The 26,659-nt window shown below is 41.5% G+C and overlaps 1 protein-coding gene across 2 annotated transcripts in view; it reads right to left on the bottom strand.

Moving 5' to 3' along the window:
* Positions 1–26,659, bottom strand: part of LOC103177621 (B cell scaffold protein with ankyrin repeats 1) — a 183,980-nt gene that overhangs the window by 133,832 nt on the left and 23,489 nt on the right. For both annotated transcript variants that reach the window (XM_007891866.1, XM_007891867.2), the window contains exons 4-5: positions 24,417–24,555; positions 8,466–8,608 (exon numbers count right to left, since the gene is read on the bottom strand). In XM_007891866.1, coding sequence (XP_007890057.1) covers positions 8,466–8,608; positions 24,417–24,555 — 282 coding nt within the window. The remainder of the gene's footprint in view (positions 1–8,465; positions 8,609–24,416; positions 24,556–26,659) is intronic.

The raw sequence follows: 26,659 nt of genomic DNA, 5'->3' as shown, positions 1-26,659 counted from the left end.
GACCATGGAGCAAACCTTATGCAGGGTTAACAGCAGTCATGTTGAAAGAACTCCTACCCCCAATGACTCGTCTTCCACTCCAAGTTCTGCTGACAAGCCAGGCTGGCTGATCTGTCATTGGCAGAGGATGGTTTAAAATGTAGAGTAAAAATAGCAGGTTGGTGGTAAGAATATCCAAAAAGAAATGGCCTTGATGGGTTACGGGGCCTTTTTCTGACCAAAATGTCTTACATACTTATGAAAGCAGATCACTAATTTAGAATTCTGCATCAGTTCCCAAACCTGTACTGTTAAAGAATCAATAATTATGCACTTAATATCCGTACGTTTAATATACAGTAAAACTCACATGAATCATATCAGTTGGAACCATAACATTTAATATGACTTATAATAAATCCAAATTGCTGGCATAAATATGTGTAAATCGTATAAAATCTGATTTTAATCAATAATCTACACTGTACACGCGTAATTCAACACAGCCAGTAAGTGCCTGTGCAGTACTTTGTCACCACAGCTGGTAAGTTTGCATGGGATGATGGGTCAAAACTATGTTTTCTGTGATTCAATGTGTCTCCCATCGCTGCATGCGCATGTACCAAGTGTTGGAATCGTGGGAAATTAAGTTCTTCTGCGCATGTGTCAACTGATCAAGAATACGTTTTCTGTGATTTAGTGCAGCCGGGTGGTAATTGTACATGCGTCAACTAGCCAGGAGGTAATTTCCCGTGATTCATTGCAGAAGGTAAGTGCAGGAGTAATTGAAAGTTGGGGAGAGGTGTTACAAATTAGGAGGTGATTAATACAGTAGTGCAAAGAAATCAAAATGGTTTTGATAGGAAACTGAATGGGACTCGGATGAATGTATGACTCAGGCAATTGTACAATTTATAAAGATAACATCTATGTAGATTGTACTGGAGCAAAATTTCAGTGGGAAGGATACCTTCAAAGCACTTCACAGGAGTTTACTGTAAAATGTACTGGTTGCCTATTTTGCAGACGAATGACACAACCATTTGACACAGCGATAAGAGTGTTACCAAGTAAGACAAGCTGACACCAATAAGGTGAGAGCCTGACAGCAACAAGGAAAACTGAGAAGGACCAAGAATCAAAGACACAAGCCGATATGTCAGTCAAATACCTACTTGCTTAACGAGACAATGTTACAGCATTTTAACAAACCAGAACAGGGTCTGCAAGTCTGGGAGAAAAATTAAGTATTGTGGCTTTCAAAATTGCACTGTACTATAATATTACATTATTACAATATTCAATATGTTCCATCAAGGGAGAACTGTAAGTGGATTTAACTATGATTGACTTCCAGGAAAAATGCAGCTAACACTTGACCAGATTAACATTGAATTCTGTCAGAGAATTTGACATGTCAAGCGACTGCTGGGATAGTGGAAGGTGAACTGGATGGAACTTATTCTTCTTTCACCTAGCAAGTTCTAATGTTCTTAGAATTTGCCTAGCATATGGAAATTATTGCATTTATTTTTTTTCAATGCATGCAAATGAGAGAAATGGTTGAATTATTCTTAAAAAATACATTTTGAAATATGATGACATGCTGCAATGTCTTTTTCCTTGCCCAATCTAGCTAAACCCAAGCCTGTGGGGAAACCTCTTCAAAATAAAAATTGCTATTTTGAGCTGAAAATCTGTCCCAATTTATAGGGTACTTCAGTTCGCTTTGCTGCACATCTGGAAAAATTCTGAACAGCACAGTGGACAACAATAGTACCTAACACGAGGGAATGATTCATGTTAAAATTCTGTGAGAAGCTTTGATGCCAAATAGTACACCTTTTTCCATAAGCTATACTATACATATATAGTATAGTAATTGGGAATCTGTAGCTAAGAGTTCACGCAATATATTAACATGAAGAAATTCCAGTAACAAATTTAGATACAATGATATTTAGAATGATGATGGGTTTCTGTTTGTGTCAGACATCCAGATGACCAAAACAAAACAAAACATGATCTGCAACTTGTGTAAAAGAAAAATGACTGCAATTGAACATTGGACACAGTGCTATATCGAGTATCGTCAGTATGGAAACTAAGGAAAGGCTGTGCAATGACTTTGCAAAATCTGTTGTTTTATGCATTAACACGGAGTAAAGTGCAAACAAATAGGTAATTGTGTGTGTGCCTTTATCAGCCTTACCATCGGCCAGTTTGAAGGAGGATTTGTTTACTACATTGGTCTCTTTCCAACAATGGGTGTATTGGAAGGAATGCAAATTTTGACTTCAATGCTTGCACTGTAACTTTCTATGCTAAAATATACAACTGGAAATTGGATAACACAGTATGAATAGAGATTGTTCCGATTGGTCTTGTCAGCTATGATGGATTGTTTTAATGCTTGCTGCATTGAAACTGCATTTTGTTATGTCCATTAAAATGTTATTTCACACAAACACTACAGTTTTATCGAAATGTTGTCTATATGCAACGGGACAGTAGCAAGAATGATATAGTGCCACTGTTCCTCCTATAATATCTGATGACCTACAATTAATTCAGTATGAATCTTGGCCAGACTTTTCTCTATAACTACAACACAGAACCTAGTCACCATTGTGATCTGACAAAGGAAATATCAGTCTTTTTTTATTTACTGATATTATACTTGTTTGAAAGTTCACTGCCTGAAGACTAAGCTATTTGAGAAGTGTAATGGTTGCTGTTATTCTGTCTTTAAAGAAATATATAAGGAATCTCTAATTTTATAAACATCTGAATTGACTCCTACACCAACAGTAGATAACACAGAAACAGGTCTAATTTGCAAGAATTCGTAATTGGGATTCCTTAAGGAATCTTGTCAATATTCTCATCAAGCTCTGGGGAGCTGAACTTTGCTAGAAGATACTTTCAGTCCAGAGTTTACATGGCTCAGTGTGATTTGGTTACGAGAGGGAATATCCATTTTTTTGTTTAGAAAATTGCATTTCTCCGTCACTCCCTGAAGTATAAAAGAGGGAGGGGAATGTGGGCTTGCATTTTCTTCGCTGTCCTCTAGATGGGACATTAAACTGAACGCCTGTCTGCCTGTTTTCAGGTGAATGTTAAAGATCTTTGGCATTATTTGAAAAGAGTACATAGCAACAGGAGTAGGTCATTCAGCCCCTCAACAGCCTGAGGTGGGAGTTGGGGTCAGAAGGGGAGGAGGGCAGGGGAGTGGGGCTGGGAGGGTGGCCGAACGCACAGTCGAAGAGGAAGGTCTTCAGACGGGACTTGAAGGAGGCAAGAGAGGGAATGAGGGGAGGGATTGCGGGATAGAGTTCCAGAGTGGGGGGGAAGGGCTGCGGAATGCCTGACCGCCAATGGTAGGGCAGGTAATGCGGGGGACCTGCACCAGGCCGGTGTTTGCCGAGCGGAGGGAATGGACAGACTGATAAGGGGTTATGAGGTCGGAGAGTTAGGGGGAACAAGACCATGGAGGGCTTTGAAGGTAAGAACGAGGGTTTTGTACTCGATTCTCTGAGGAATGGGGAGCCAGTGAAGCCGGGCAAGAACTGGGGTGATAGGTTCATAAGAACATAAGAACATAAGGATTAGGAGCAGGACTAGGCCATTTGGCCCCTCGAGCCTGCCCCGCCATTTGATAAGATCATGGCTGATCTTCAGACCTAACTCTAATTACCTGCCCTATCCCCATATCCCCTAATCCCTCTATTTTTAAAAATCTATCAGTCTCAGCCTTGAAGATATTCAAGGACTGAGCATCTACAGCCTTCTGGGTGTAGTGAATTCCATAAATTCACGACCCTCTGAGTGAAGAAATGTTTCCTCAACTCTGTTCTAAAAGGCTGACCCTTAATTTTAAGACTGTGACCCCTGTTTATAGATTCTCCATCCAGGGGAAACAGTCCCTCTGTGTCTACTTTATCCAGCACTTTAAGAATCTTATATGTTTCAATAAGATCTCCCCTAATTCTTCTGTCCTCTAGAGGATATAGCCCTAGTTTATTCAGCCTATCTTCATGGGTCAGTCCCCTCATCCCAGGAACTAACCGAGTGAATCTACGCTGCACCCCCTCTAGGGCAAGTATGTCCTTTTTTAAATAAGGAGACCAAAACTGCACACAATACTCTAGGTGCGGTCTCACCAAGGCTCTATACAGTTGCAGCAAGACTTCCCTACTCTTGTACTCTAAACCTTTTGCAATGAACGCTAACATGCCGTTCGCCTTCTTAGTTGCTTGCTGCACCTGCAAACTAACTTTTTGAGACTGGTGTACAAGGACACCCAAATCCCTATGAACACTAACACTATCTAAGCTCTCCCCCTCTTGAAAATAATCTGTTTTTCAATTTTTTCTACCTAGGTGAATAACTTCACACTTCCCCACATTAAATTCCATCTGCCACCTACTCGCCCACTCCCCTCGCCTATCTATATCCCATTGCAATCTTTTTGCATCATCCTCAGAGCTTACTCTCCCACCTAGTTTAGTGTCATCCACGAATTTAGATATGTTAGATTCAATGTCCTCGTCTAGATCATTGATGTAAATTGTAAATAGCTGAGGCCCAAGCACTGATCCTTGTGGCACTCCACTAGTCACATCCTGCCAATTCGAGAATGACCCGTTTATCCCTACTCTCTGTTTTCTACCCGTTAGCCACTCTTCAATCCATGCTAATATGTTCCCATTAATCCCGTGGGCCTTAACCTTGTGCAATAGCCTTTTGTGTGGCACTTTGTCAAATGCCTTTTTAAAATCTAAATATACTACATCTACTGGTTCCCCCCTATCTAACCTGCTGGATACATCTTCAAAAAATGCTAAAAGATTAGTTAAGCATGACTTCCCTTTTGTAAAGCCATGTTGACTCTGCCTAATCTTGTTATGGTCTTCTAGGAATCCCATAACGACATCTTTAATTAAGGACTCAAGAATTTTCCCTACCACTGATGTCAGACTAACTGGTCTATAGTTCCCCATCTTTTCTCTCCCACCCTTCTTAAATAGTGGTGTTACGTTTGCAATCTTCCAATCAATGGGAACCGTTCCAGAATCCAGAGAATTTTGGAAGATCAAAGACAAGCCATCCACTATCTCAGTAGCCACCTCTTTTAAAACCCTAGGATGTAGGCCATCAGGTCCAGGAGATTTATCAGTTTTAAGACCTGACAATTTACCTAAAACCATTTCTTTACTAATATTAATTCCCCAAGTTGCTCGCTAACATTGTCTTCTTGGTTCCCCTCTATTCTTGGTAGGTTTTCAGTGTCTTCTAAGGTGAAGACAGTAGCAAAGTACTTGTTTAATGACTCTGCCATGTCTTTGTCCCCTACTATAATTCCCCCCGTCTCTGCCTGTAGTGGACCCACATTTACCTTTGACAGCCTCTTCCTCTTCATATATTTATAAAAACTCTTGCAGTCTGTGTTTATGTTCTTCACTAATTTGCCCTCATATTCCATTTTCTCTCTCTTAATCACTTTTTTGGTTCTCCTTTGTTGATCCCTAAAGTTCTCCCAATCCTCGGGTTTACTACTCATCTTAGCTGTTTTATAGGCTTCTTCCTTTAATGTTACACTTTCCCTAACTGCTCGAGTTAGCCCCGGTTGGGCCACCTTTCCCGTGGCATTCTTATTCCTCAAAGGAATACGTGCTCGCTGGGAGTTTTGCACTATCTCCTTAAACGTCTGCCATTGCTGGTCTACTGTCAAATCCTTAAGTCTAATTTCCCAGTTTATTTTGGCTAAATCCTCTCTCATACCAGCAAAATTGGCTCTACTTAAATTTGAAACCTTTGCTTCGGATTTAATTACTTCTCTCTCTAACTTAATGCTACATTCCATCATATTATGATCACTTTGCCCTAGAGGAGCCTTAATTTCCAGTTTGCTGATCAACCCTGCTTCATTGCACAAAACAAGGTCTAATATGGCTTGTTCCCTGGTTGGCTCCTCGGCATGCTGATCTAGATAATTATCCCTAATACATTCTATAAACTCTTCCTCTATCATACTTTTCCCAATTTGTTTGCCCCAATCTATGTGCAGATCAAAATCACCCACAGTTAATGTTTTTCCTTTACTACATGCTCTGCCAATTTCCTGATTTATACCTTGAGACTTACTGTAACTGCTGTTCGGGGGTCTATAAACTATTCCCACTAGAGTTTTCTGCCCCTTGTTATTACGTACCTCTACCCACACTGACTCTACTTCCTGCTTTTCTGATTTAGAATCTTTCCTCTCTACTGTTTTTATCCCATCCTTTATTAGCAGGGCCACACCCCTCCTCATTTGCCACATTGCCTATCTTTTCTATACGCCACATACGCCCTAGAATACTTAGCTCCCACCCTTGATCTCCCAGAGGTTCCCAGAGCCTGGTGCGGGAGAGGACACAAGCTACAGAGTTCTGAATAATCTGCTGTTTATGGAGGGAAGAGTTGGAAAGTCCAGTGAGCAAGCAGTTGGCGTAGTCAAGCCGGGACATAATGAAAGCATGGATCAGGGTCTTGGCGGCCTATGATTTGAAGCAATGGCGGAGACAGACAATGTTGCGGAGTTGTGGAAAGGCAGAACGGGTCACGGCACGAATGTGGGGTTTGAAAGATAGCTGAGGGTCAAAAAGTACACTGAGGTTTCAGATTGGCTCAGTGAGGTGAATAGTGATAGTGTCAGCGGCTGAGGTGAAAAGGCTCTGCCGGGAGTCAAGCAGGAGGGCCTCTGTCTTGCCAACATTGAGCTGGAGGAAGTTGGCTCTCGTCCAGGACTCAAGCCTGTTCTGTCATTCTATTAGATCTTGGTTGATCTGTATCTCAACTCCAATTAACCGCCCTTCCCCCCATATCCTTTGATACCCTGACCTAACAAATATCTATTCATCCATCCATTGAAAATTTGAATGGAGTCAGCATCCACAGCATTTGGGTGGAGAGAGTTCCAGATTTCCATTACCCTTTGCATGAAAAAATGCTTCCTAATGTCACTCCTAAATGGCCCAGCTCTAATTTTTAAGATGATGTCCCCTTTTTCTGGATTCCCCCACCAGAGGAAATAATTTATCTGTAGCTACCCTATCGAATCCCTTTATCACCTCAATCAGATCACCCCTCAACCTTTTAAACACAAGGGAATACAGACCAAGTTTGTGCAACCTGTCCTCATGATTTAACCCTTTAAGCCCTGGTTTCATGTTGGTGAATCTGCGCTGCACCCCCTCCAGAGCCAATATCTTTCCTGAGGTGCGGTGCTCAAAATTGAATCCAGTACACTCCATCATACACAACACCATATACGCCCTATTATACTGTACAAAACTATCAAATGTTACAAGGCCCAACACTAGTAGTTCTTAATTTGATCACTGTGGTAGGAATTCCTTTCCACTAAGCTACTATGCTGCCATTTGCTGCTTCCTGGAGTGTTCTCCTTCATATATTGGGTTCCTAGACATGTGGCTGAAAGATGTATATATGAGTTCCAGGACCTTCTTACGAGATACATTTTCATCCATGCCCCTTTGCTGTTATCTCTTACATGAGGATCAGGCTAAGCAGTTAGTGTCCAACAAGCCTGGAACACAACATTGGTTTTGGATCTCGAGGAAGTCAAAGAAGCAGGGACATTGAGCGGCAGTGCAAATTTACATAGTAGACATTGTACCACAAGGAAACAGACCATTTAGCCCAACTAGTCTGTGCTGATGTTTATATTCCACATGAGTCTCCACCCATTCCTTACTCCCTTCCATACCCTTTGATTCCCTTCTTCCTCATGTTACTGATGTCTCTCCACTATCCTAAAAGCGGACATTCATCAGAATCCTGACAATAAAACTCTTGAGTATTGGTACAACTGCTGCTGGAAGGTATTTCTTGATGAGTGGTGTCATGGTTACCCTATTCTTGCAGTCTATTGTTATGTATAAATAATAGTGAAGTTGCACTGGCTCCATAGTGAAATGCCTAGTGAAGGAAGGAAGAGTGGGTCTGGGTCATCTTTGTAAACAAGTAAACTCTATGATCCAATATCTGAGCCTGACTGACTCCAGTGATCCCCAGCACTTTTGGTGACCAGTCTGCCAGACTTATCAAAGGAAGTTTGATAATTGAATTGGAATTGCAATGGTTTGGTTTCTGACTATCCGTTCCGTAGTGATGAGTGTGGAGGGCACTCGATCACAATGGATAGAGAAAGAAAGGGGATGAGCTTCCTAAGGAAAGAGGGGTCTCATCCCCTAGGAGAGAGATTGTACACGTGAAACTCTGCTTCAGTCATTTCTCAGGAGATGGAACTAGAAACTTTTAAGCGTGGACTTCCAAGGACTTACTTGTATCTTAGACTTTTTATCCAGAAAATACACTGGAGGAGGAAGAAATGATCACTGTGCAAATCAAGCTTGTTCACTTTGAGAGGGCAAGTCACTCTCTTTAATTCAACTTTTAGTAGGCAATATGTTTCTTACCTGACAGATGAATTCTATTGGATCAGCTGCTTTAAGAAGCAAACATTCAATCTCTTCCATGGCAGTGTAGTATACAATGTGAGCTGTGGCTTTGATGAACCCTTGGCAGTAAATATTAACTGTCACAGGGCCGGCAGGAAAATCTGTGGAAAATAAATAAGTGAGAGGGTCATGACTGGAATTACAATGGCTAGATTTCTGACTACCAAATAATTGCAGATGATTTTCCTTTCAACCGAACTACCATATATTTTATATGTATACACTAGATACAATTGGTCATTCACTTCATGGCTGTTTGTGGGACATTGATGAGTGAAAATTGGTGGAAGCCTTAACTTATAAATACACATTCACTACACTTTACAGTAAAATTGTGTGCCTTTTTTGAGATGTTTCAATGATATAATATGGTGCTTTATCAAATGCAAGGATTAGTATTATACAATGAGATCCCGAGTGTTGGAGGAACAAGCCAAGAGTAATGATTAGGCTTAGAGTAATGAGTAAGCCAGGGCTCTTCAATCTTGAGAGAAGATGTCTCTGAGGGGACCCTCTAGAAGTGTATAACATTTTAAATGGGATTTGAAAATGTCAAGCCAGAATTATAATTTTGGCTGCATAAAGAGAGTAGAACAAGATAACATTGATTTAATGTTCCAAAGGGCAATTTCAGGACAAATACCAGGATGGTTTTCTTCACCTAGGAACTGGGACAAGAAAGTGAGGAGAGTTGAGGCTAGCACACTGGATGCATTTAAATGTTGTGATGCTGTGATGAGGTTGGGAGGGTGGATATCCTGGAAGGTTGAGATTTGTGCTGATCTATGACAATGCATAATTTTCTTTGCAAGTTTCCAATCTCTTTGTCACAATTGCCAATTTAGTTATATTTGCATATTGTGGATTTTTCACCAATACAGCATTTGTGGGTGCATTACGTAGCACCTTCCAATTGGTGAGGTGTATTTCTTTACCACGATAGGGAAAAGGTTTACACCATCCATACACTCCATACAGTGTATTATCAGGCCACAGTGAGAACAAACCAGACCAGAGCAGGAATTTTCCACATGGATACAGGGGAAGCTCAAGGAAAGCCAATATGATGCATTTTTGTCCATATTCTAACTGTTGGTCATAGAGACTTCACCAACTTTGTGGGGTCTAATTTTGATCATTGGTCCTAATAACTGTCAAATTAGATAAATTCTGTATCAATAAAAATAAACAGTCCATTTCTTGCAAACTTGACTTTTTTGGAAGGGCGGGGAGGTTTACTCAAGTTCATCCAATGGGAAGCTCCACAACTTTACACAGCCAGTTTACATTGCAGAGAAGACATTTATTCTGCTTGTATGTGAACTTCAGCACTTTGTCTGTCTTCATGATGATGTACAGTAATTGCAGGCCATTTGCAGTAATGCAAGATATCAGCTTGCTTCGGTTGGTAACAATAGTGCCTCCGGCTCAATAGGTTGTAGATTCTACATTAGAACTTCATGATCTATTAGTCTGTTACTCCAGTGCAGTATTTGAGAGTGCTGTATAGTTAGAAATGCTGTACTTTGGATGAAATGTTAAATTAAGGTCCTTTTTGTTGTCAGAAGGTCGTTTAAAATGAAAATCTATGAAAATAGAATGTTTATTGTTTCTTTGATGACTTGGACAATAATCCTTTGGATCATTTACTTCATGGTTGTATGTGAGATCTTGTGTGCAGGATGGCTGCCAAATTTGCCTACAAAATTGACAATCACTGTAAAGTGCTTTCAGACTTTTGACGTTAAAGGCACTTTAAAAATGCAAGTCCTTTCTCAAATACTCATTAAGAAACAGCTTAGGTAACTTTTTTTCTTTCCTGTTTAAATATTTGTATGGGGAAAAATACATTTTGAAACATGTGCCTCTTTCTGTACCCTTATTTTGACACTTATTGTTTTTTACTGCTACTCCTTATTATGTTGTTTATTCTGTAGGATTCCTTGAGAACTTTTTAATGTGTGAAATAAATTTTATGTTCACGGTTATAAAAGGTTAGAAATTGATCGAATATTGTGAAAAATTTTCAACATTTGAAATAAGATGTTCTTTGTTTCCCATTTTATTGTAAATAAATGCAAAAAAGTAGGACCTATTCTGCTCACACAGTCAGAAACACATGAGCTCTTGTCATGTCTTCATTACATTAAACCTTCAAACAAAACACTTAATCCACCTCCTCAGGACTTTGCAGTCAAAGTTGCCGAAGTCATAAAATCCCAGGAGCATAGCAACAAACATCTACAGAGAAGTGGTAACACTTATCCCAGTTGGATTTACAAGTAGAAAGTCATGGAACCATTTTAAACAATCAGCCCCATTAGCTACTTCATCGACAATCCTCTTCTCAGTAATAATCCTTGCATTTGATACAATGCATTATCGTGCCGTTGAGACATCTCAAAGCGCTTTATAATATTTTACTGTGAAGCGAAGTGACAGTATATTTGAATGCAACACCCAATTCATGCACAGCAATGCGACACAATCAGGCAATAAGTGAATGCTCAATGTTATCAGAATTCTTGGCCAGGACACTGGAAGAAACCTCCTTCTCTTTTCAAATGGATTCATGGGATCTGTAACGTTTACGTGTACAGGCAAATGGACATTGGTTTATCATAAGATTCAAGTCTCATTTGCTGCACAATTTGCTCTGTTTTCCCTGGAGGGGGATTGACAGGATCGATTGGCAACCACCAAAGAACTGAGGTAGATTTTAGCTCCACCAGAGAATTAGTGTTACATTTCAATATTGCACTAAAGATGAGCCAGAATGGCTGGGCAGTCATCAACAGTACCCTGGAGTACTGTGGACCTGCCTGGCTCAGCACCTGTACTACGAATATCACCATAGTGCAATGGTAATCAACCAGTGGTCCAAGGGCCAGAGGTGGCTATCAAGAAGTGGCCTCCCCGAACATTTGCACAAGTCTAGGTAAATCCGTGTTCAATCGGTGGTGTGTTTTCTGTTTTTTTTATGGCATAAATCAAGAAATATTCAATCAAGAAAATGTATTTTGGACAAACATAAAGGTTGGCCACCACCGGCATAAAGGGTTGACGCGATTCTGACATTCCATTGTCAAGCACATCACCTTGGAGCCAGCTCAGTTCCAAGGAGACCCTGATTACTTCCACCCCACCCACCCACATTGAAATTTCTGTGAAGTGTCATGACAAGGAGCATAGCTAGAACTGAGCTGTAATCTACCTCACTCTGGCAGTAGGATATTTGGATAGCATCAGTAAGGATCCAAGTTTCCATCACTAAACTAATTGCACAAAGCTTCAAAGCTGCTTCAGCAACTTTGGCACTTCAGAGTGGAAAGTTACAGAAAGACATTTACAAGTAGACATTTACTGTAGCAACTCTTGAAAATAATAGTGGGAAATTACAGCATTTCAAGAGACGTTTTAGAATTGTCATTCAAGGCTTCAATTGTAGCGTTTGCAATATCTGCGTTATTATAAATTAGGTTACATAAGAGAAAATAACATATTATTCAAATTCCTATGAAAAAAAACAATCTTTAAAACTTCTGTTCAATCAGCCAAGTCAATGAAGAACAGGAGGAAGCCACTCAACCCATCGAACAAGTGTATTAATTGATGATGGCAGCTCTTTATGTTTCTAATCCTATTCCAGTCTTGTCTCCAAATCCCTTATAACAAAACTTGCCTTTCACGTAAAAAAATAAATGTCTCAAAGCACTTTGCAAAATATAATCGATTGGAAGTGAATGTTATAAAAGCAAATGCAGCAAGTAAACTGCGCCAGCAACATCCCATAAACAGCAATGAGATAAGCAGGAAACTAATTTGTATTTGGGAGTAAATTTGGATGAGGGCCAGAACATGAAGAACTCTTACCATTCAGTCACTGTGGGCAGGGAATCCTCCCACTCAGCTCTTGTTAACCTTGCAAGCCAAAGCTCTAACAGATAGGGTGGTCCTAGCTGGACAAGCAGCCAGAAAGTAGACAGACACCAATATCAATAGCAAGCTATGTAGTTTTAGCTGGTTAGACTCAGTTACCCCAGTTACCCCTAGTTACCCCAATGCACACTCTGGAGTCCCCAGGCCTTGGTTCTTGCCAACCTGTGCCTAATAAATTTCGGAATTAGGTAAGCAAGGTATGTCCCTCCAGGGAGAGAGTGCAAATTCCATTCTGTCTCTGGGAACTCCAGTGTAGATGGGATGCATTCAATAATCAGTTTGGTTTGGATATTCTTACTCATGGTGATTGGACACCTGACTGACCAAAAAAAATAAGGTTCACCTGACTCACAAGGCAGATGGAACTGAAAATTAATTTCTCATTGAAAGAATGGGAGATGATGATCTAGAAATAAATAATAGAATCATACTTTTGTAATTAATTACAATCCTAACATTTCATATAGTGCCTTATGTCATCTAGACGTCTCAGAGTGTTACCCAAGATTTTACTGTGAAATGTAGTGACTGTGTAAGTGAAGGTGGCAGCCAATTTGCGCACAGCAATGTCCCTAAAACAGCAGTGAGGTGAATGCAGGCAAAAGCAGTAACTAATTTGTGTCAACAGCATCCCACAAACAATGACACAATTAAAATTGAGGAAGAAGAAAAAGAGTGGGAATAAAATGATTAAAACGGGAGATAGAGCTCATGGTCAAATTAAACAAACACCGAGGCTGTGTACCTTCTGAAACAACAACTTAATAATAATAAATAATAATCCTTGCATTTGATATAGCGCTTTTCATGTCTTCTAGACGTCTCAAAGCGCTTCACAGAATATGCTGAAAAGTGAATTGACCGTATATTTGTGGGATAAACGTGGCAGCCAATTGCGCACAGCAGTGTCCCACAAACAGTCTTGGATTGAAAATGACCAATTTATTATTGTTTTGGAGGGATTATTATTAGGTGTGTGGAGTAAGGAAACTTGCCCGAGGTTTCGCCCTGCCTGGAATTGAACCCAGGTGTCTCACTTGCAAGGCGAGTGCTCTAACCACTGAGCTACAGGACTCCACAATGAGAGGGGCATTAGGTAACTTGCAATTATATAGTGCCCTTCTCATGGGATAGTATCTTGAAGTGCTGAACAATGGCATATTTAAGGTTGATTAATTTCTTTTAGTTCACAAAATGAAAATCGAGGTAATATTATATTTGGGGATGTGGAGTATTTTATTTGTCAAAAGATGGGAGGAAGGAATTTAATGCAAACACCAACCTCAGGTAAATTTGGTGAAAATAGGGTTTTATTTTGGAAACTCACCTTTCCACTCGCTTTGGAAATCCAGCCTGGTGGCAATGCTGGTTCTGTGAATACATTAAAACCCTTTCTGATATTGCATGCAATGAATAAAAACACAACTTTAATTAACCTTAAAAATGGAAAAATGTGGTGTCCTGTCATGTATTGATTAGATCACTCGCCTCACAAGCAAGAGAACTTGGACTCGATTCCTGGGCAGGGCGAAACGTTAGGCAAGTTTCCTTACTCCACACGCCTCTGGTTACCCAGCAGTAAGTAGGAACTCAGTTGTTAGTCGAATGGCAGATCACTTTTCCAAGGGTAATAATCCCTTCAAAAATCCCTTCACTGAATCCATGACTGTTTGTGGGACACTGCTGTGTGCAATTAGCTGCTGCGTTTTACCCACAAAATATACAGTTAATTCATTTTGTGGTATATTTTGTGTCGCGCTTTGAGATGTCTCAATGATATGATAAGGCGCCATATCAAATGGAAGGATTATTATTATTAAATAATGTACAATCATCAACACCACATAAAACAAGATTATTTATAACTTCTAAATACTGACCCTATGTTACATTATTTTTGTGGAACTCATGATTCATTAAAATATCTGCAGGGATAAAACTGTGGACTGGCAAATGTTTCTAGCTTTTCTGCCTCTCTGTTATGTTGATACATCACTTTTTTATTGAAGCTCCTCGTTATTATTTGGCTGCTGTAGGATTCCCTGTGAATTACTTTCCCACATGGGGGATGAGACTTAGTGCTTTGTAGTTTCTGCCCACATTGTGGAGCAGACTGCACTGAGAACCATTTCTCAGTTGTGCACAAATCATCACGACCAAGCAAAAGTACGCCAACTTTCTGCCCACTACTCGCCTCTTCCTATTACAAACTGCAGACTTTCAAAACTCTACACCTCATGTGCTTTCTGCACTAGACTTCATGAGCCTCTCACCCCCTTCCACACCCAGCTCCACTGACTCCGCCGTCTGAGTATTCCCAGCCACTTCTGTTTTTTATGTTACATTCATACCTTTGTCACATCCAGACCAAATGTTTCAATTGCTCTACGTGCCGATTACCTCAGCTCCACTCTCCACTAACTCCAGACCATCCAGACTCTGCAGCCCATATCCTTTCCTGCACTAGGCTACTTGAGCTCATCACTCCTATCCTCACCTAGCTCTTAATTCCCCATCTTCAAGATCGTTGTTCTCATCTTCAAATTCTTCCATTACCTTGTAGCACCCTATCTCCTACCTTGCTATTCCTCAGCCTCTGCTCCACAAACTCCTGCCTGATTCATACACTGCACCCATTCTGCCCCACAATCAGCAAGTGAGCCCTGAGCCACTTTGCCTCAACTACCCTTTCTTGGCAATCCTTTCCAATCATTAATTAATCTCTGGCATCTGCCCAGAAATTGCCATTTGCAGCTCTAAACCTATGTCCACTTGTTTTGCTGTCTTGGTGCATCCTAAAGTATTGTTCTGGGTTTAGTTTCTCAATTCTATTTAAAATATTTAATATTTCATTTTCTATTTAATACCTCTATAATGTCCCCTCTGACACATTGTCTTTCAAAACTGAAGCATGCTAGCTTGCCTAATGATTGCTCATAACTCTTTCCTCTAACCCTCGTATCATCCTCATTGCTCTCCTCTGCACTAGCTCTGGCACTTATGTCACGGCAACCAGAAATGTACATTTTTGTTTTGGTCAGCCGGGAGTCTGACCAAACCCATCCCCATGCTTAAGAGTATCCAAACTAAGCTGAGAATTCCATGCATCCCACCTACACATGGAAATTCCAGAGATGGAATGTGCACTCTCTCCCTCTACCCTCTACTACTCCCACTCGGTCCTCCTCTCCCTCCGCCCTCCTCGACTCCTATCCCTGCTTTACCGTCCCACAGCCGCCCTCTGCTCCAGCCTGCGAATCCTTCATCAGGCCCACCTGTGGCAGACGCTGATGGCTATACAATAGCTGCTACTCTGACTGCCCTATTCCCCATTCTCACCACAAGGCCCATCGGTCCCTGACCCTGGGGGCCAACCTTGCCTCCCTCATCCCCACCCTCTCTGTCAATCCTCCCCCTCCCACCCCTCGTCTCCCACATTCCTCCACCACCAACTGTCCCCTCTACATCGGCTACAAAATGTCCGCTCCCTCTCCAATAAAACGATTGCAATCCAAGACCTTATTGGTGATGAAAAGATCGACATCCTCGCCCTCACCGAAACCTGGGTCACTCCAGATAACACCTTCCCCCTGACAGAGGCCACATCACCCGGCTACACCTTCCATTATATCCCATGACTTAACCGCTGTAGTGCGGTGTGGCTCTCATCTCCCGGTCCCCGTATGGCCTATTCCCTTACTCCTCCAGATCCTTTCCCTCCTTTGAGCACCTTATCCTTTATCGCTCCTCCAACCTTTCCCTCAAAATTCTGCTTATTTATCGCCCCCCCCATCCATCCCCCACCTTCCTCCCCAACAGCCCCACCCTCCTATCTTCCTTCTCCCTCTGCTCCGAATGCCTCCTCATCCAGGTAACTTCAACCTCCACTTCACCCCCTCCTGCTCTACCTCTGCTGACTTCTCCTCTTTCCTCTCCTCCATGAACCTCTCCCTCCACATCCACTCTACCACCTACGTCCACCATCACCTCCTTTACCTGGTGATCACCTAGGGCATCCTGTCTCGGATCTCACCATCACTGATAAAACTATCTCAGACTACCACTTCATCTCCCTTAACATCTCCACCTCCCCTTCCCCCTACTCAACCGACTTCTATCACTTACCTTCCTTGGAAAAAATCCCTCCCTCCCTCCACGACCACCCTACCCATTAGGGCTTTGGCTTGCAGGGTTAACAGGAGCTGAGTGGGATGATTCCCTGATCCTACTGACTAGTCTGCCCTTCTAAGTCTTGCCAAGGAGCGAGGCTGGCTGTGCTGTCATCAGCAGTACCCTAGAATACTGTAAACCTACCGGACTCAGGAACTGGACTACTGAGACCATCAAAGAGGGTGCACTCGATTCCGATATTTGGTTGCAAGACATGTCACCTTGGAGCCAGTTTAGCGAAACGGAGACCTTGCTTAATAGTATGTGGTACTCTGGATGCAGTCTGACCAAAGACTGTGCGGCAATATATCCTACCATTCTGTTTACTTTGTTTATTGTTACCTCACCCTGTTTTGACATGGTGAGTGATGAGTAAACTAATTCCCCTAGATCTCTTTCTGCTTCCCCGTTTGTTAAATTCAGTTAAAGTCGTATAGGAATAAACTTCTAGAGTAGCTACAGTTCTGTATTGGCTCATGTCCAATTTCACTATTAAAGTTACAAACTAGTTCATTGGAATCGATGTGCGTTGCTGCGTGTTCATGATGGGAAATCACACTATAAAGATATAACTAAAAGATTGTAATTGTTGCTGATCAGCATAAGATAAACCCAAGCAGCTTGTGTCTGTGTGAGTACCTATTCCAGTGGGAGGGAAAAATCATAAGAACATGAACGTAATTTATATCCACCACTGCACAAGTATAATGCTGGATATTTGGCTTCTGTTGGGGTACCTGACTGGTGACCCATTTTTAATGGGAAACCTAATTTAATCAATCTTTCTCCCAACAGGTTCACATTCTGTTATTTTGCAACCCTGGTTTGAAGGGTTTGATTGAGACCCTTGCTTAAAGTACATATGGTCATGTGTCCAATTTGGTATTTTGTATGTATTTCCACGCATACTTGGAAATCAGCCTGGTTTGGATATTTTTAAGTATGATGATTGTTTCTGTATGTATCAGACATCTGGCTGACCAAAATACAGACACGCACGCACCCACCCACCCCCCAACAACAACAACTTGCATTTATATAGCGCCCTCCATGCCGAACAGCATCCCAGAGCGCTTAACAATGGCAGAGCCCAATGCCGAGCCAGGGGGAACGTGACCATAGGCACGGTCGTAGAGGAAGGTCTTCAGGCGCAACCTGAAAATGGGAAAGAGGGGGCAAGACAAAAGAATTGAGGGCAGGAGCTCCTTAGCTTCAGGGCGTAGTGACTGAAGGCACAGCCGCCAATTATGAAGCGGAGGATTTAAGGGACAATGACACCCACCAACCCACACCCACGCATCCACACACACATACGTGCTGTACTTAAAGCGAGCAATATATTTGGGCCAACCAGTGAATTTATTCAGCCATTTCATTTCTGTGTCATAGTATAACTCTTCCAACCTGCAGTGAGAGGGAAGTTAAAATTCCATGCTGAACTAGAATTCATGTGAAGTGTAGTGACTGTATGGGTGAACGCGGCAGTCGATTTGTACACAACAAACAGCAATGAAGTGTAATGATCAATTTTATCTGTACAATTGTACCACATGTATAGGCAAGGGCTGGTCTCTATCAAACCCTTTGCACAAAACCGGAAAAACAACAAAATTTGAACATGAGGATGATTGATTAAATGAGGAAATTTCCCATTAAAAATGGGTCACTTGTCAGGTTCCCACTTGTCTGAGCATCCAGCATTATACAATAATGTTCCTTGCATTTGGTATAACATCTTATCAAGTCTTTGAAACATCTGAAAGAGCTTCCCAGGATTTACTGTAAATTGCGTATTTTATAGGTAAATGCTGCAGCTGATTTGCATACAGTAATGTTCCACAAACAGCCACAAAGTGAATGGCCAATTTTATCTGGAGGATTGTTGGCCAGAACCCAGAGATAAACTCCCTTGGTGCTTTGAGTAATGCCATGTGATCTTTAACATCCACATCAACAGGTAGACAAGACTTTTGTTTAACATCTCATCTGTTTAGCATCTCTGACCGTTCAGTGCTTTCTATTACCAATGCAATGGAGTGTTAGCATTGTCAGTGACTTCAAAGCTCTGTCTGCAATTGTAAGTTTGGCTCAGTTGGTAGCATTCTTGCCTCTGAGTCAGAAGATTGTGGGTTCAAGCCCTACATTGGGACTTTCAATTCACAGTCTATGCTGACACTCCAATGCAGTGCTGGTGCGGGCTCCATTGCTGGAGATGTCGTCATTAGGATTATACTTTAAATCGAGGTCCTGTCTGCCTGTTCAGGTGGACGTTAAGATACCATTGCACTATTCGAAAAGAGAAGGGAGTTTCTCCTGGCCAGCGATTGCCCCAAATTGGTCATTCATGTCATTGCTGTTTGAGTGATATTGCTGTGCCCAAATTGGCTGCCCAATTTGGATACAAATATAGAGTCACTGCACTTCAAGTAAAAATTGTGAAGCACTTTGAGATGCCTCGATGATGTGATAAGGTACTATGCCAGATTCAAGGATTCTTAATACCTACTGTGTATATTCAACAACAACTTGCACTCATATTGCGCCCTCCACACAGGGTAGCGTCTCAGAGCGCTTAACATTGGCAAAGCCTGACTCCGAGCCAGGGGGGAGGTGGCTGTAAGCACGATCGAAGAGGAAAGTTTAATACGGGACTTGAAAGAGGGGAGAGAAGGGACAAGGCAGAGGGCTTGAGCGAGAGTGTTCCAGAGTTTTGGGGTATAGTGGCTGAAAGGATGACCTCCGATGGTGGAACGGAGGGTGCGAGGGACAAGGTGGTGGATTGGGGTGTGAGGAGGTTGGAGAGGTAGGGAGATGCCAGGGAATGAATGGATTTGAACGTGAGTGTGATGATCTTGAGGACGATCCGTTCAGTGATGGGGAGCCAGTGGAGCCTGGCCAGAACTGGTGAGATGTGGGTTCGGAGTTTGGTCCGGGTCAGTACGCAGGTGGCAGAGTTCTGAATGAGCTGGATCTTATGAATGGTGGAGCTGGGGAGATTGGCGAGGAGTGGATTTGAGTAACCCAGGCGGGAGGTGACTAACACATGCACGAGGGTTTCGGCTGTATTTGGGGTAAGGTATGGTCAGAGGCGGGCAATGTGGTGGAGGTGGAAGAAGGGGGTCCCAGTCAGGGACTGGATGTGGGGGAGGGAGGACAGTTGGGAATTGAACCGGACTCCTAGGTTGCGCACTGGTTTGGTGAGCCTGAGGGAGAGCCCAGAGAGGTTGATGTGTTCAGGTCCGCAGGAATGAAGATGTTGACGGGAGCCAAATAGTATGGCTTCCGTCTTGTCCACATTCAGCTACAGAAAGTTTACATTCATTCAGGCCTTGATGTCTGCCAGACAAGCTGATAGATGATCGGTGGACCTTGAGTTGATACTGGAGAAGGCAAAGTAGATTGGTGTGTCGTCCGCATACATGTGGAAGTTTACTCTGTGTTGGCAAATGACATCGCCTAGAGGGAGCATATAGATAAGGAAAAGAAGAGGTCCAAGGATGGAGCCCTGGGGTACCCTGCAAGTGACTGGCCGGGGCGGGAGGAGAAACCATTTGCTGAGATGAAATGGAGGCGGTTGGTTAAGTAGGACTCGAACCATCCAAGTGCGGTCCCACTGAGGTAGATAGGGAAGAGAGTCGATGGAAGAGGATGGTGTGGTCGACTGTGTCAGAAGGACGAGGAGGCAGAAGTGATCAACAATTTGACACACTTGATCAACGATTTGAACAGTGATTGTGTATATGTATTGGCTATCCCCCAAGATCAGGAAACATTTTTACTCTATCAGTTCCACTGTAATAAAGGCGAACAATAAAAATTATAAGTCCTTGAAACTTCTGTGTAAACCATCACTTGAATAACAATAACACATTTGGAAATTTATGTCTGTGGTAGATGATGTAACTAAATATCTCTCAAATGAATTATATAAAAAAAGGTATAAGATATCTTAAACTATGCATTTTTCATGGTCTGTTTTTGCTGATATTTAATATGAGAATTTATCACTGCTTTAGCCATTAAATACAGAACCTTAGAATTCTATTGATATTGGATGTCAATCTGGTTCAGTTGAACAAATTTAATTTTAAGTAAACACAGCTGTTAATTTCATTATATTTTCAACTTATTTTCACAAACTCAAAGTTTCGAATGGCTGCTGGCATTTCTGAAAGCCAGCTCAACAGAGCAATCAATGAACTTGAATGTACTTGTGTGAGTTTCTTTCAAAATCTACAAATTGGCAAAAAGGTTGCCACGCACTGGCAAGGGGGTGTTGCAAATGTATTAGCTTGCAGCAATGTGAATGAGTGGGAGTTACAAGCTGAGAGAAACATGGAACATCAGCATTCCACTGTGTTTCCCGATTGCTGCCTAACATGGAAAGAAGCCTGAAGCTATGAGCATTACCCTTGTGCTGATTCTCCAGCTCTACACAGAGAATCGTGCGATTTTTCCAGATTTTTACTTAGATTTGACTGGGTATTACTCGGATTTTGTCAAGTTTTTATTTGATTTTACAAGAAGGTTTTAAAAGATGAATGTATTCTGTTGGATTTTATACTTTTTATGAAATCTGTGCAGGCCGCTTAAAACTGTACAGCTGTTCCTAACAATTCCTTATTCTTTTGAATTTAATTTTCACATAATTTGCATCATGGCATGATTGTGCTATTGAGCTCTGAAGCACTGATGTACACCTCATCCCTCACTCTGTTCCCAAACTCAATAGTGAATCAACAGACAGTAAATATTTCCAATTCTTGTATGTATGCGCATATAATATAGTCCTTATATATCAGCCAGGATTTGGTGAGGGGAAGATTTGATTCTGAAAAAGGAATTGTTCTGAAGAGCAAATCTTTGACATGTCTGGAAAATATTTATCACTGACAATCACTGATGCTGGGTGTTGATATTGTGGATGCTGATAAACTGTTTCCATTCTTTGGTGAGTCCAAAACGAAGGGGCATAAATGTAAGCTAACTAGTAATAGATTTTAAAGGGGGCTTAGGAGGAACTTCTTCACACAGACAGTGGTGAGAATGTAGAACTCACTGCCACAAGCTGGGGTTGAAACAAAATGCATCAATCTATTTCAGAGAAAATTTAATGTTTACATGAAGGAAAAGGGAATAGAGAGGTATAGTAGAGGGGAATAGAGAGGTGTAGCAGAGGGGAATAGAAGGGGTAGGTGCTCGTGGCAAGTATAAACACTGGTAAGGACTAGTTGAGCCAAGTGGCTTATTTCCTTGCCTTATCACTCTACGTAACTATGGTTTAAGGAGATGTGAGGTGTGAGTGTGATGATTGTTATTTCAGAGCATCCTCATTTTGACTCATTTTGACTCTATAGGCTAGTGTGCGGGAATGGGTTGAAATCAGTCTCACTTTGCGGGTTTAGATCCAATATCTTTACAATTAACTTGTGATCCAATACACTTTCAATTAACCTTTGATTCAAAGCACACTCTGCAAATAGTTCTGAGTGGCATTAATTCAGACTGAAAGCACACTTCTCTTGCTCTGGCTCTTATTCTTCATTTTAAAGCAGTTTTCTCTACAGATTCAGCTGATGTGATCAAGTCTGTCAAAATGAGATGGATTAAGGTACCCTGAAACTACTGAGTTTCAGGCAAGAAATGAACCATTTAAAATTGTTTGATATGAAGATGGTACAGTGGAGCAGCACATCAGTGCCTGATCTGGTGCGTCACAGTGGAGTTGATAATAGCGTCAAGTAAATGACAACATTTATCTGGGGGATTGTCAGCCATTACATTGGGAGGAGCTCTTCCCTTATTGAGTAGTGGGATCATTAACATCTGTCTGAACAGATAGACAGGATCTTGTTTTTTTAAATGTTTTATCCAAAGGTCAGGACCTTCAACAATGCAATGTTCTTGCAGCACTGCATTGGGGTGTCAGCCTACACTAGTCAGTTCAAAGTCCTGACATGGGGCTTCAACCCACATGCTTTTGACTCAGTCAAAAGTGCTACCAACTGAGTATATTGCTTGGGAACCTCGCACAGAATCATAGATACAATTGGACTTTTCCCAAATAATAATTGTTACAGAGCAACAGTAAAATAATCTGTCCAAAAATAAGTGTTGGGCCTTTTAAAATAAAAAAAACTCATTTTTTTAGAAAAACTCATATCTTCGAGTGAGATTTATCAGAACTTATTGGTCAATAAAAATAGCAATCATCCACCATGTCAGTACCTGATCTTCCATTATAAAGACATAGTGACAATATTGCTGTAGCGCAGGATGGTCCAACCTTTGGCTGCCGGGGGCCAGATCCTCTATTTGAGAAATGTCTGCGGGCTGCATAAGCAATATTTTTGTGTTTCCCTTTCAGAAACAATAACATAATATTTATGGGTTATGGACGGAGTGGATGGGTCAGATGAAATGGAGGGAGGGAGATGAAATCGGTCCAGGGGCTGCATCCGGCCCGCAGGCCACCAGTTGTACTACCCTGCTTTAGCGTAAAATAACATTAGACTGTCCTTTCAGTGAGAGTAGAAAGGAAAAGGCTTTTGTTTTCTCTCAGGCTATCTGTGTGTGACTGAGAGGCAGCTTGGCCGGTCAGCTGAGATCAGTAATAGAGAGAGGGTTTTTACCTTGCAGCGTAGCTGCGTTAAGCATCAAAGTTGCATTCCCACCGCTTTTGCAAATTGCAGCAGCGTTTGAACATACTGCTCCTCTACATCATCAGATATTTGATATTTAATATTATTAATGAAAAGATTCCACAAAAGAGAAACCCATTAGCACAAATTTCTGATTGTCTGGCTTATCTCTATCAAAAGTCGTCAGTAGCCTCTTTTCACGGTTAATACTAATTACAGCTAACCCGGCTTCACTCAATTCCGAGCCTATTCTCCGGCATGCACTGTTTGCAGAGGTACAAACAATCAAGATCAGATTAACTTTGGCCAATAGTAAAAGATCAGGAATTGTTCTTTAGTCTCAACAGAAAACAATCCATTTTCAATAGCCTGTCTTTTGCAGCTCAGGTGCCAAATCCCAGGTATCTGTTTAGTTGCACCCTCTCTGGGGTGCCAACTGTTGTAAGGTGTTCAGGATTATTATTAGTGCTCTAGATGGAGCCAGGCCATACAAGATGACTAGCACTTCTTGACACTTAAGCTCTATTCCTCTGGCATCATGAATGACAATTTATATGTCGGCCTGGCTTACTGGTAGCACTCTGGAATCTGAGTCAAAAGGTTGAGAGTTGAAGCCCCACATCAGAACTTTGAACTCCCAGTCTTGGCTGACACTCCAATGTAGTGCTGGGGGAATGCTGCATTGTCAAAGATGTTGTCCTTTAGATGAGACATAATCTCCGACGTAATGCTGAAATGCTGAAATGCTAGGACTGATAGGTGGATACTCTGGAGGAACGAGATCAGATGGGTTGAAGGGTCTTCTTCATCTGAATTATACTGAGATCCTGTCTGCCTGTTCAGGTGGATGTTAAAAATCTCATGGAGCTAGCAGAAAAGATAATGGAGCTTCTCTCAATGTTCTAGCCAATAATCCTCCAAATAAAATTGGGACAGTGATGAGTGTTAATTGACTGCCATGTTTACCTACAAAATACACAGTCACTACAGTTTCCAGAAAAATCCTGTGATCCACTTTGAGATGTTTCGAATATGATGATGTGCTTTATCAAAGGCAAGGAAAGTTATGATTTTTTTGCTTTCTTCTTTACTGCTGTTGAACATTCTGTTTTTGCGCAACTACCCCTTCCCCATATGTGGCGTAGCATATAAACCTTACCCAAGGCTTGGACACAAATGGCTTGGGAGTTCCATACGGTTGCTTGGATCTTGACTTTCTTTATGCTCCCCAAGAATTCCACCTCAGGGTTTTCACCAACTGTTCCATCTCTCAGCAGGATGAACATTTTGGTGGGATTCTATATGTTAAGAAAGCAAAATATAATCATTCCATATAATTTTACGTTGTGAACAATTTAATGTTCATTACAGCTTGAGAATACCCTTGGTTGAGACCAAACCAGCTAGGGCTCTTCAGTTTTGAGAGAAGATGACTCAAAGAGGTGTATAACATTTTAAATAGGATTGAAAAAGTAAACCCAGAACAATACTTCAGGATGTACCAAGACAGTAAAATACAAGAGGACATAAGTTTAGAGTTGTGAGGAGCAATTTCAGGACAGATACCAGGTAGGTTTTCTTTACCCAGAGGGTAATTAACGACTGGAACAGGTTGCCAGAAAAACTGGTTGATGCAGGGATCCTGGACTCATTTAAATGGCAGGTTAATGCTGAAATGCTAGGATTGATGGGTGGATATTCTGGAGGAATGAGATCAGATGGGTTGAAGAATCTTCTTTATCTGAATTAATCTTGTGATTTTGTGAAGGTATATTGGACGATATCACTTTGTATCCCAGAAATGACACCAATGGACTTTAAATGTTTTAGCCACAGTATAAAAGAAGCAATAGGGATGAATACACTTCTAGATTAGCTCAGACATTTGACTTCAATTGATTTGAAATGCACCATAATTCCTGCTTGTTAAATAAGGAATTTTATTTCACTCTCACTTTCTGCCTCTTGCTTGCTAATCAGGTGAAAGATTACATTGTGGGTCGTTCTCTTAGCCACTTCAGATCAATCCCTCTCTCCCAGGCATGAATCCTTTATGCACACATTACATCAGTGCTACACTCATCTTCTGGCTGAAGTGACTGAATTAGTGACAATTCATGAGAGTGCTATTCTGTGAATTAGGACAACATCATGCTGTGAACGTTGATGAACCAAGAAGTGGATTGAGAGCACTGAATCCCTTTTTAACAGACATCAAAGGGAACAGCTTTTTTCAGAACCATATATCTTGTGAATTCAAAACAGCAATGATCATGGATCATAAGGCATCAGTTTCCCTCTAAAGAGCACTATATTCTCTGCTTTGTTGCTCCTTACCAGCTCTCCCCACAACCTCCCACCCCAACCAACCCCCCACCCCACCCCGTATTAGTTTTACTTCCACTGTAGACCATTATCACTTTTGAAGAGAGTGAAAATGACATTAGTCGCTCAGGGGCAATAGCTCTAAAGCATTGTACCATCCAGTCCACTGAATGTTCCTAATCAATAATTGGCCCTCTAATGATGGATGGATACCAGAGCAATCGGTATTTTACTCTTTAAGTACCATATGCATTATGTACAGATAATGATGTCTGTAATATATGTACTGTATTGGTTAGTTCTTTGCTGCTATCATTTCTTGCGGCGCAGTGACAGAGCTGTTTGAACAGAATTGAGGTAAAGAGGTGAGTGATGATATTCATAATAATCCTTGCAATTGATTTAGTGTATGTAACATTAAAACGTCTCAGAGCATTTCATGCTTTTTTGGATGTTTTGATCAATCCATGTGTCTGACACACATGGAAACCTATGACAATGCTCGAGTCGCCAAACCAAACTGAGAGTTCCACATATGTATGCCACCTACACATGGAAATTTCTTTGGGTCTGGAATGGAATATGCACTCTCTCACTGCTTACCTACTTTCAGAGAGTAATAGGCACAGCACAGCTCAGGGACTCTAGATTGTGTGTTGGAGAACTGATAGAGTTTAACTAGCTAAAATTGCATTGCTTGCCATAGCACTGAAAGTAAGCTTCCTGCTACTTGTCCAGTTAGGACCACCCTTAATAAGGATATTAAATTGTTAAGGATTTAATAATAATAATAATAATCCTTGCATTTGATATAGCGCTTTTCACGTCTTCTAGACTTCTCAAAGCGCTTCACAGAATATGCTGTAAAGTGAATTGCCTGTATATTTGTGGGCGAAACGCGGCAGTCAATTGCGCACAGCAATGTCCCACAAACAGTCGTGGATTGAAAATGACCAATTTATTATTGTTTTGTTTTGGAGGGATTATTATTAGGCGTGTGGAGTAAGGGAACTTGCCCAAGGTTTCGCCCTGCCTGGAATTGAACCCAGGTGTCTCGCTTGCAAACCGAGTGCTCTA

Source organism: Callorhinchus milii, unplaced genomic scaffold (assembly GCF_018977255.1).
Source record: "Callorhinchus milii isolate IMCB2004 unplaced genomic scaffold, IMCB_Cmil_1.0 Scaffold1, whole genome shotgun sequence".
NCBI classification, from domain to species: Eukaryota; Metazoa; Chordata; class Chondrichthyes; order Chimaeriformes; family Callorhinchidae; genus Callorhinchus; species Callorhinchus milii.
This window is presented reverse-complemented; position numbering and strand designations above follow the sequence as displayed.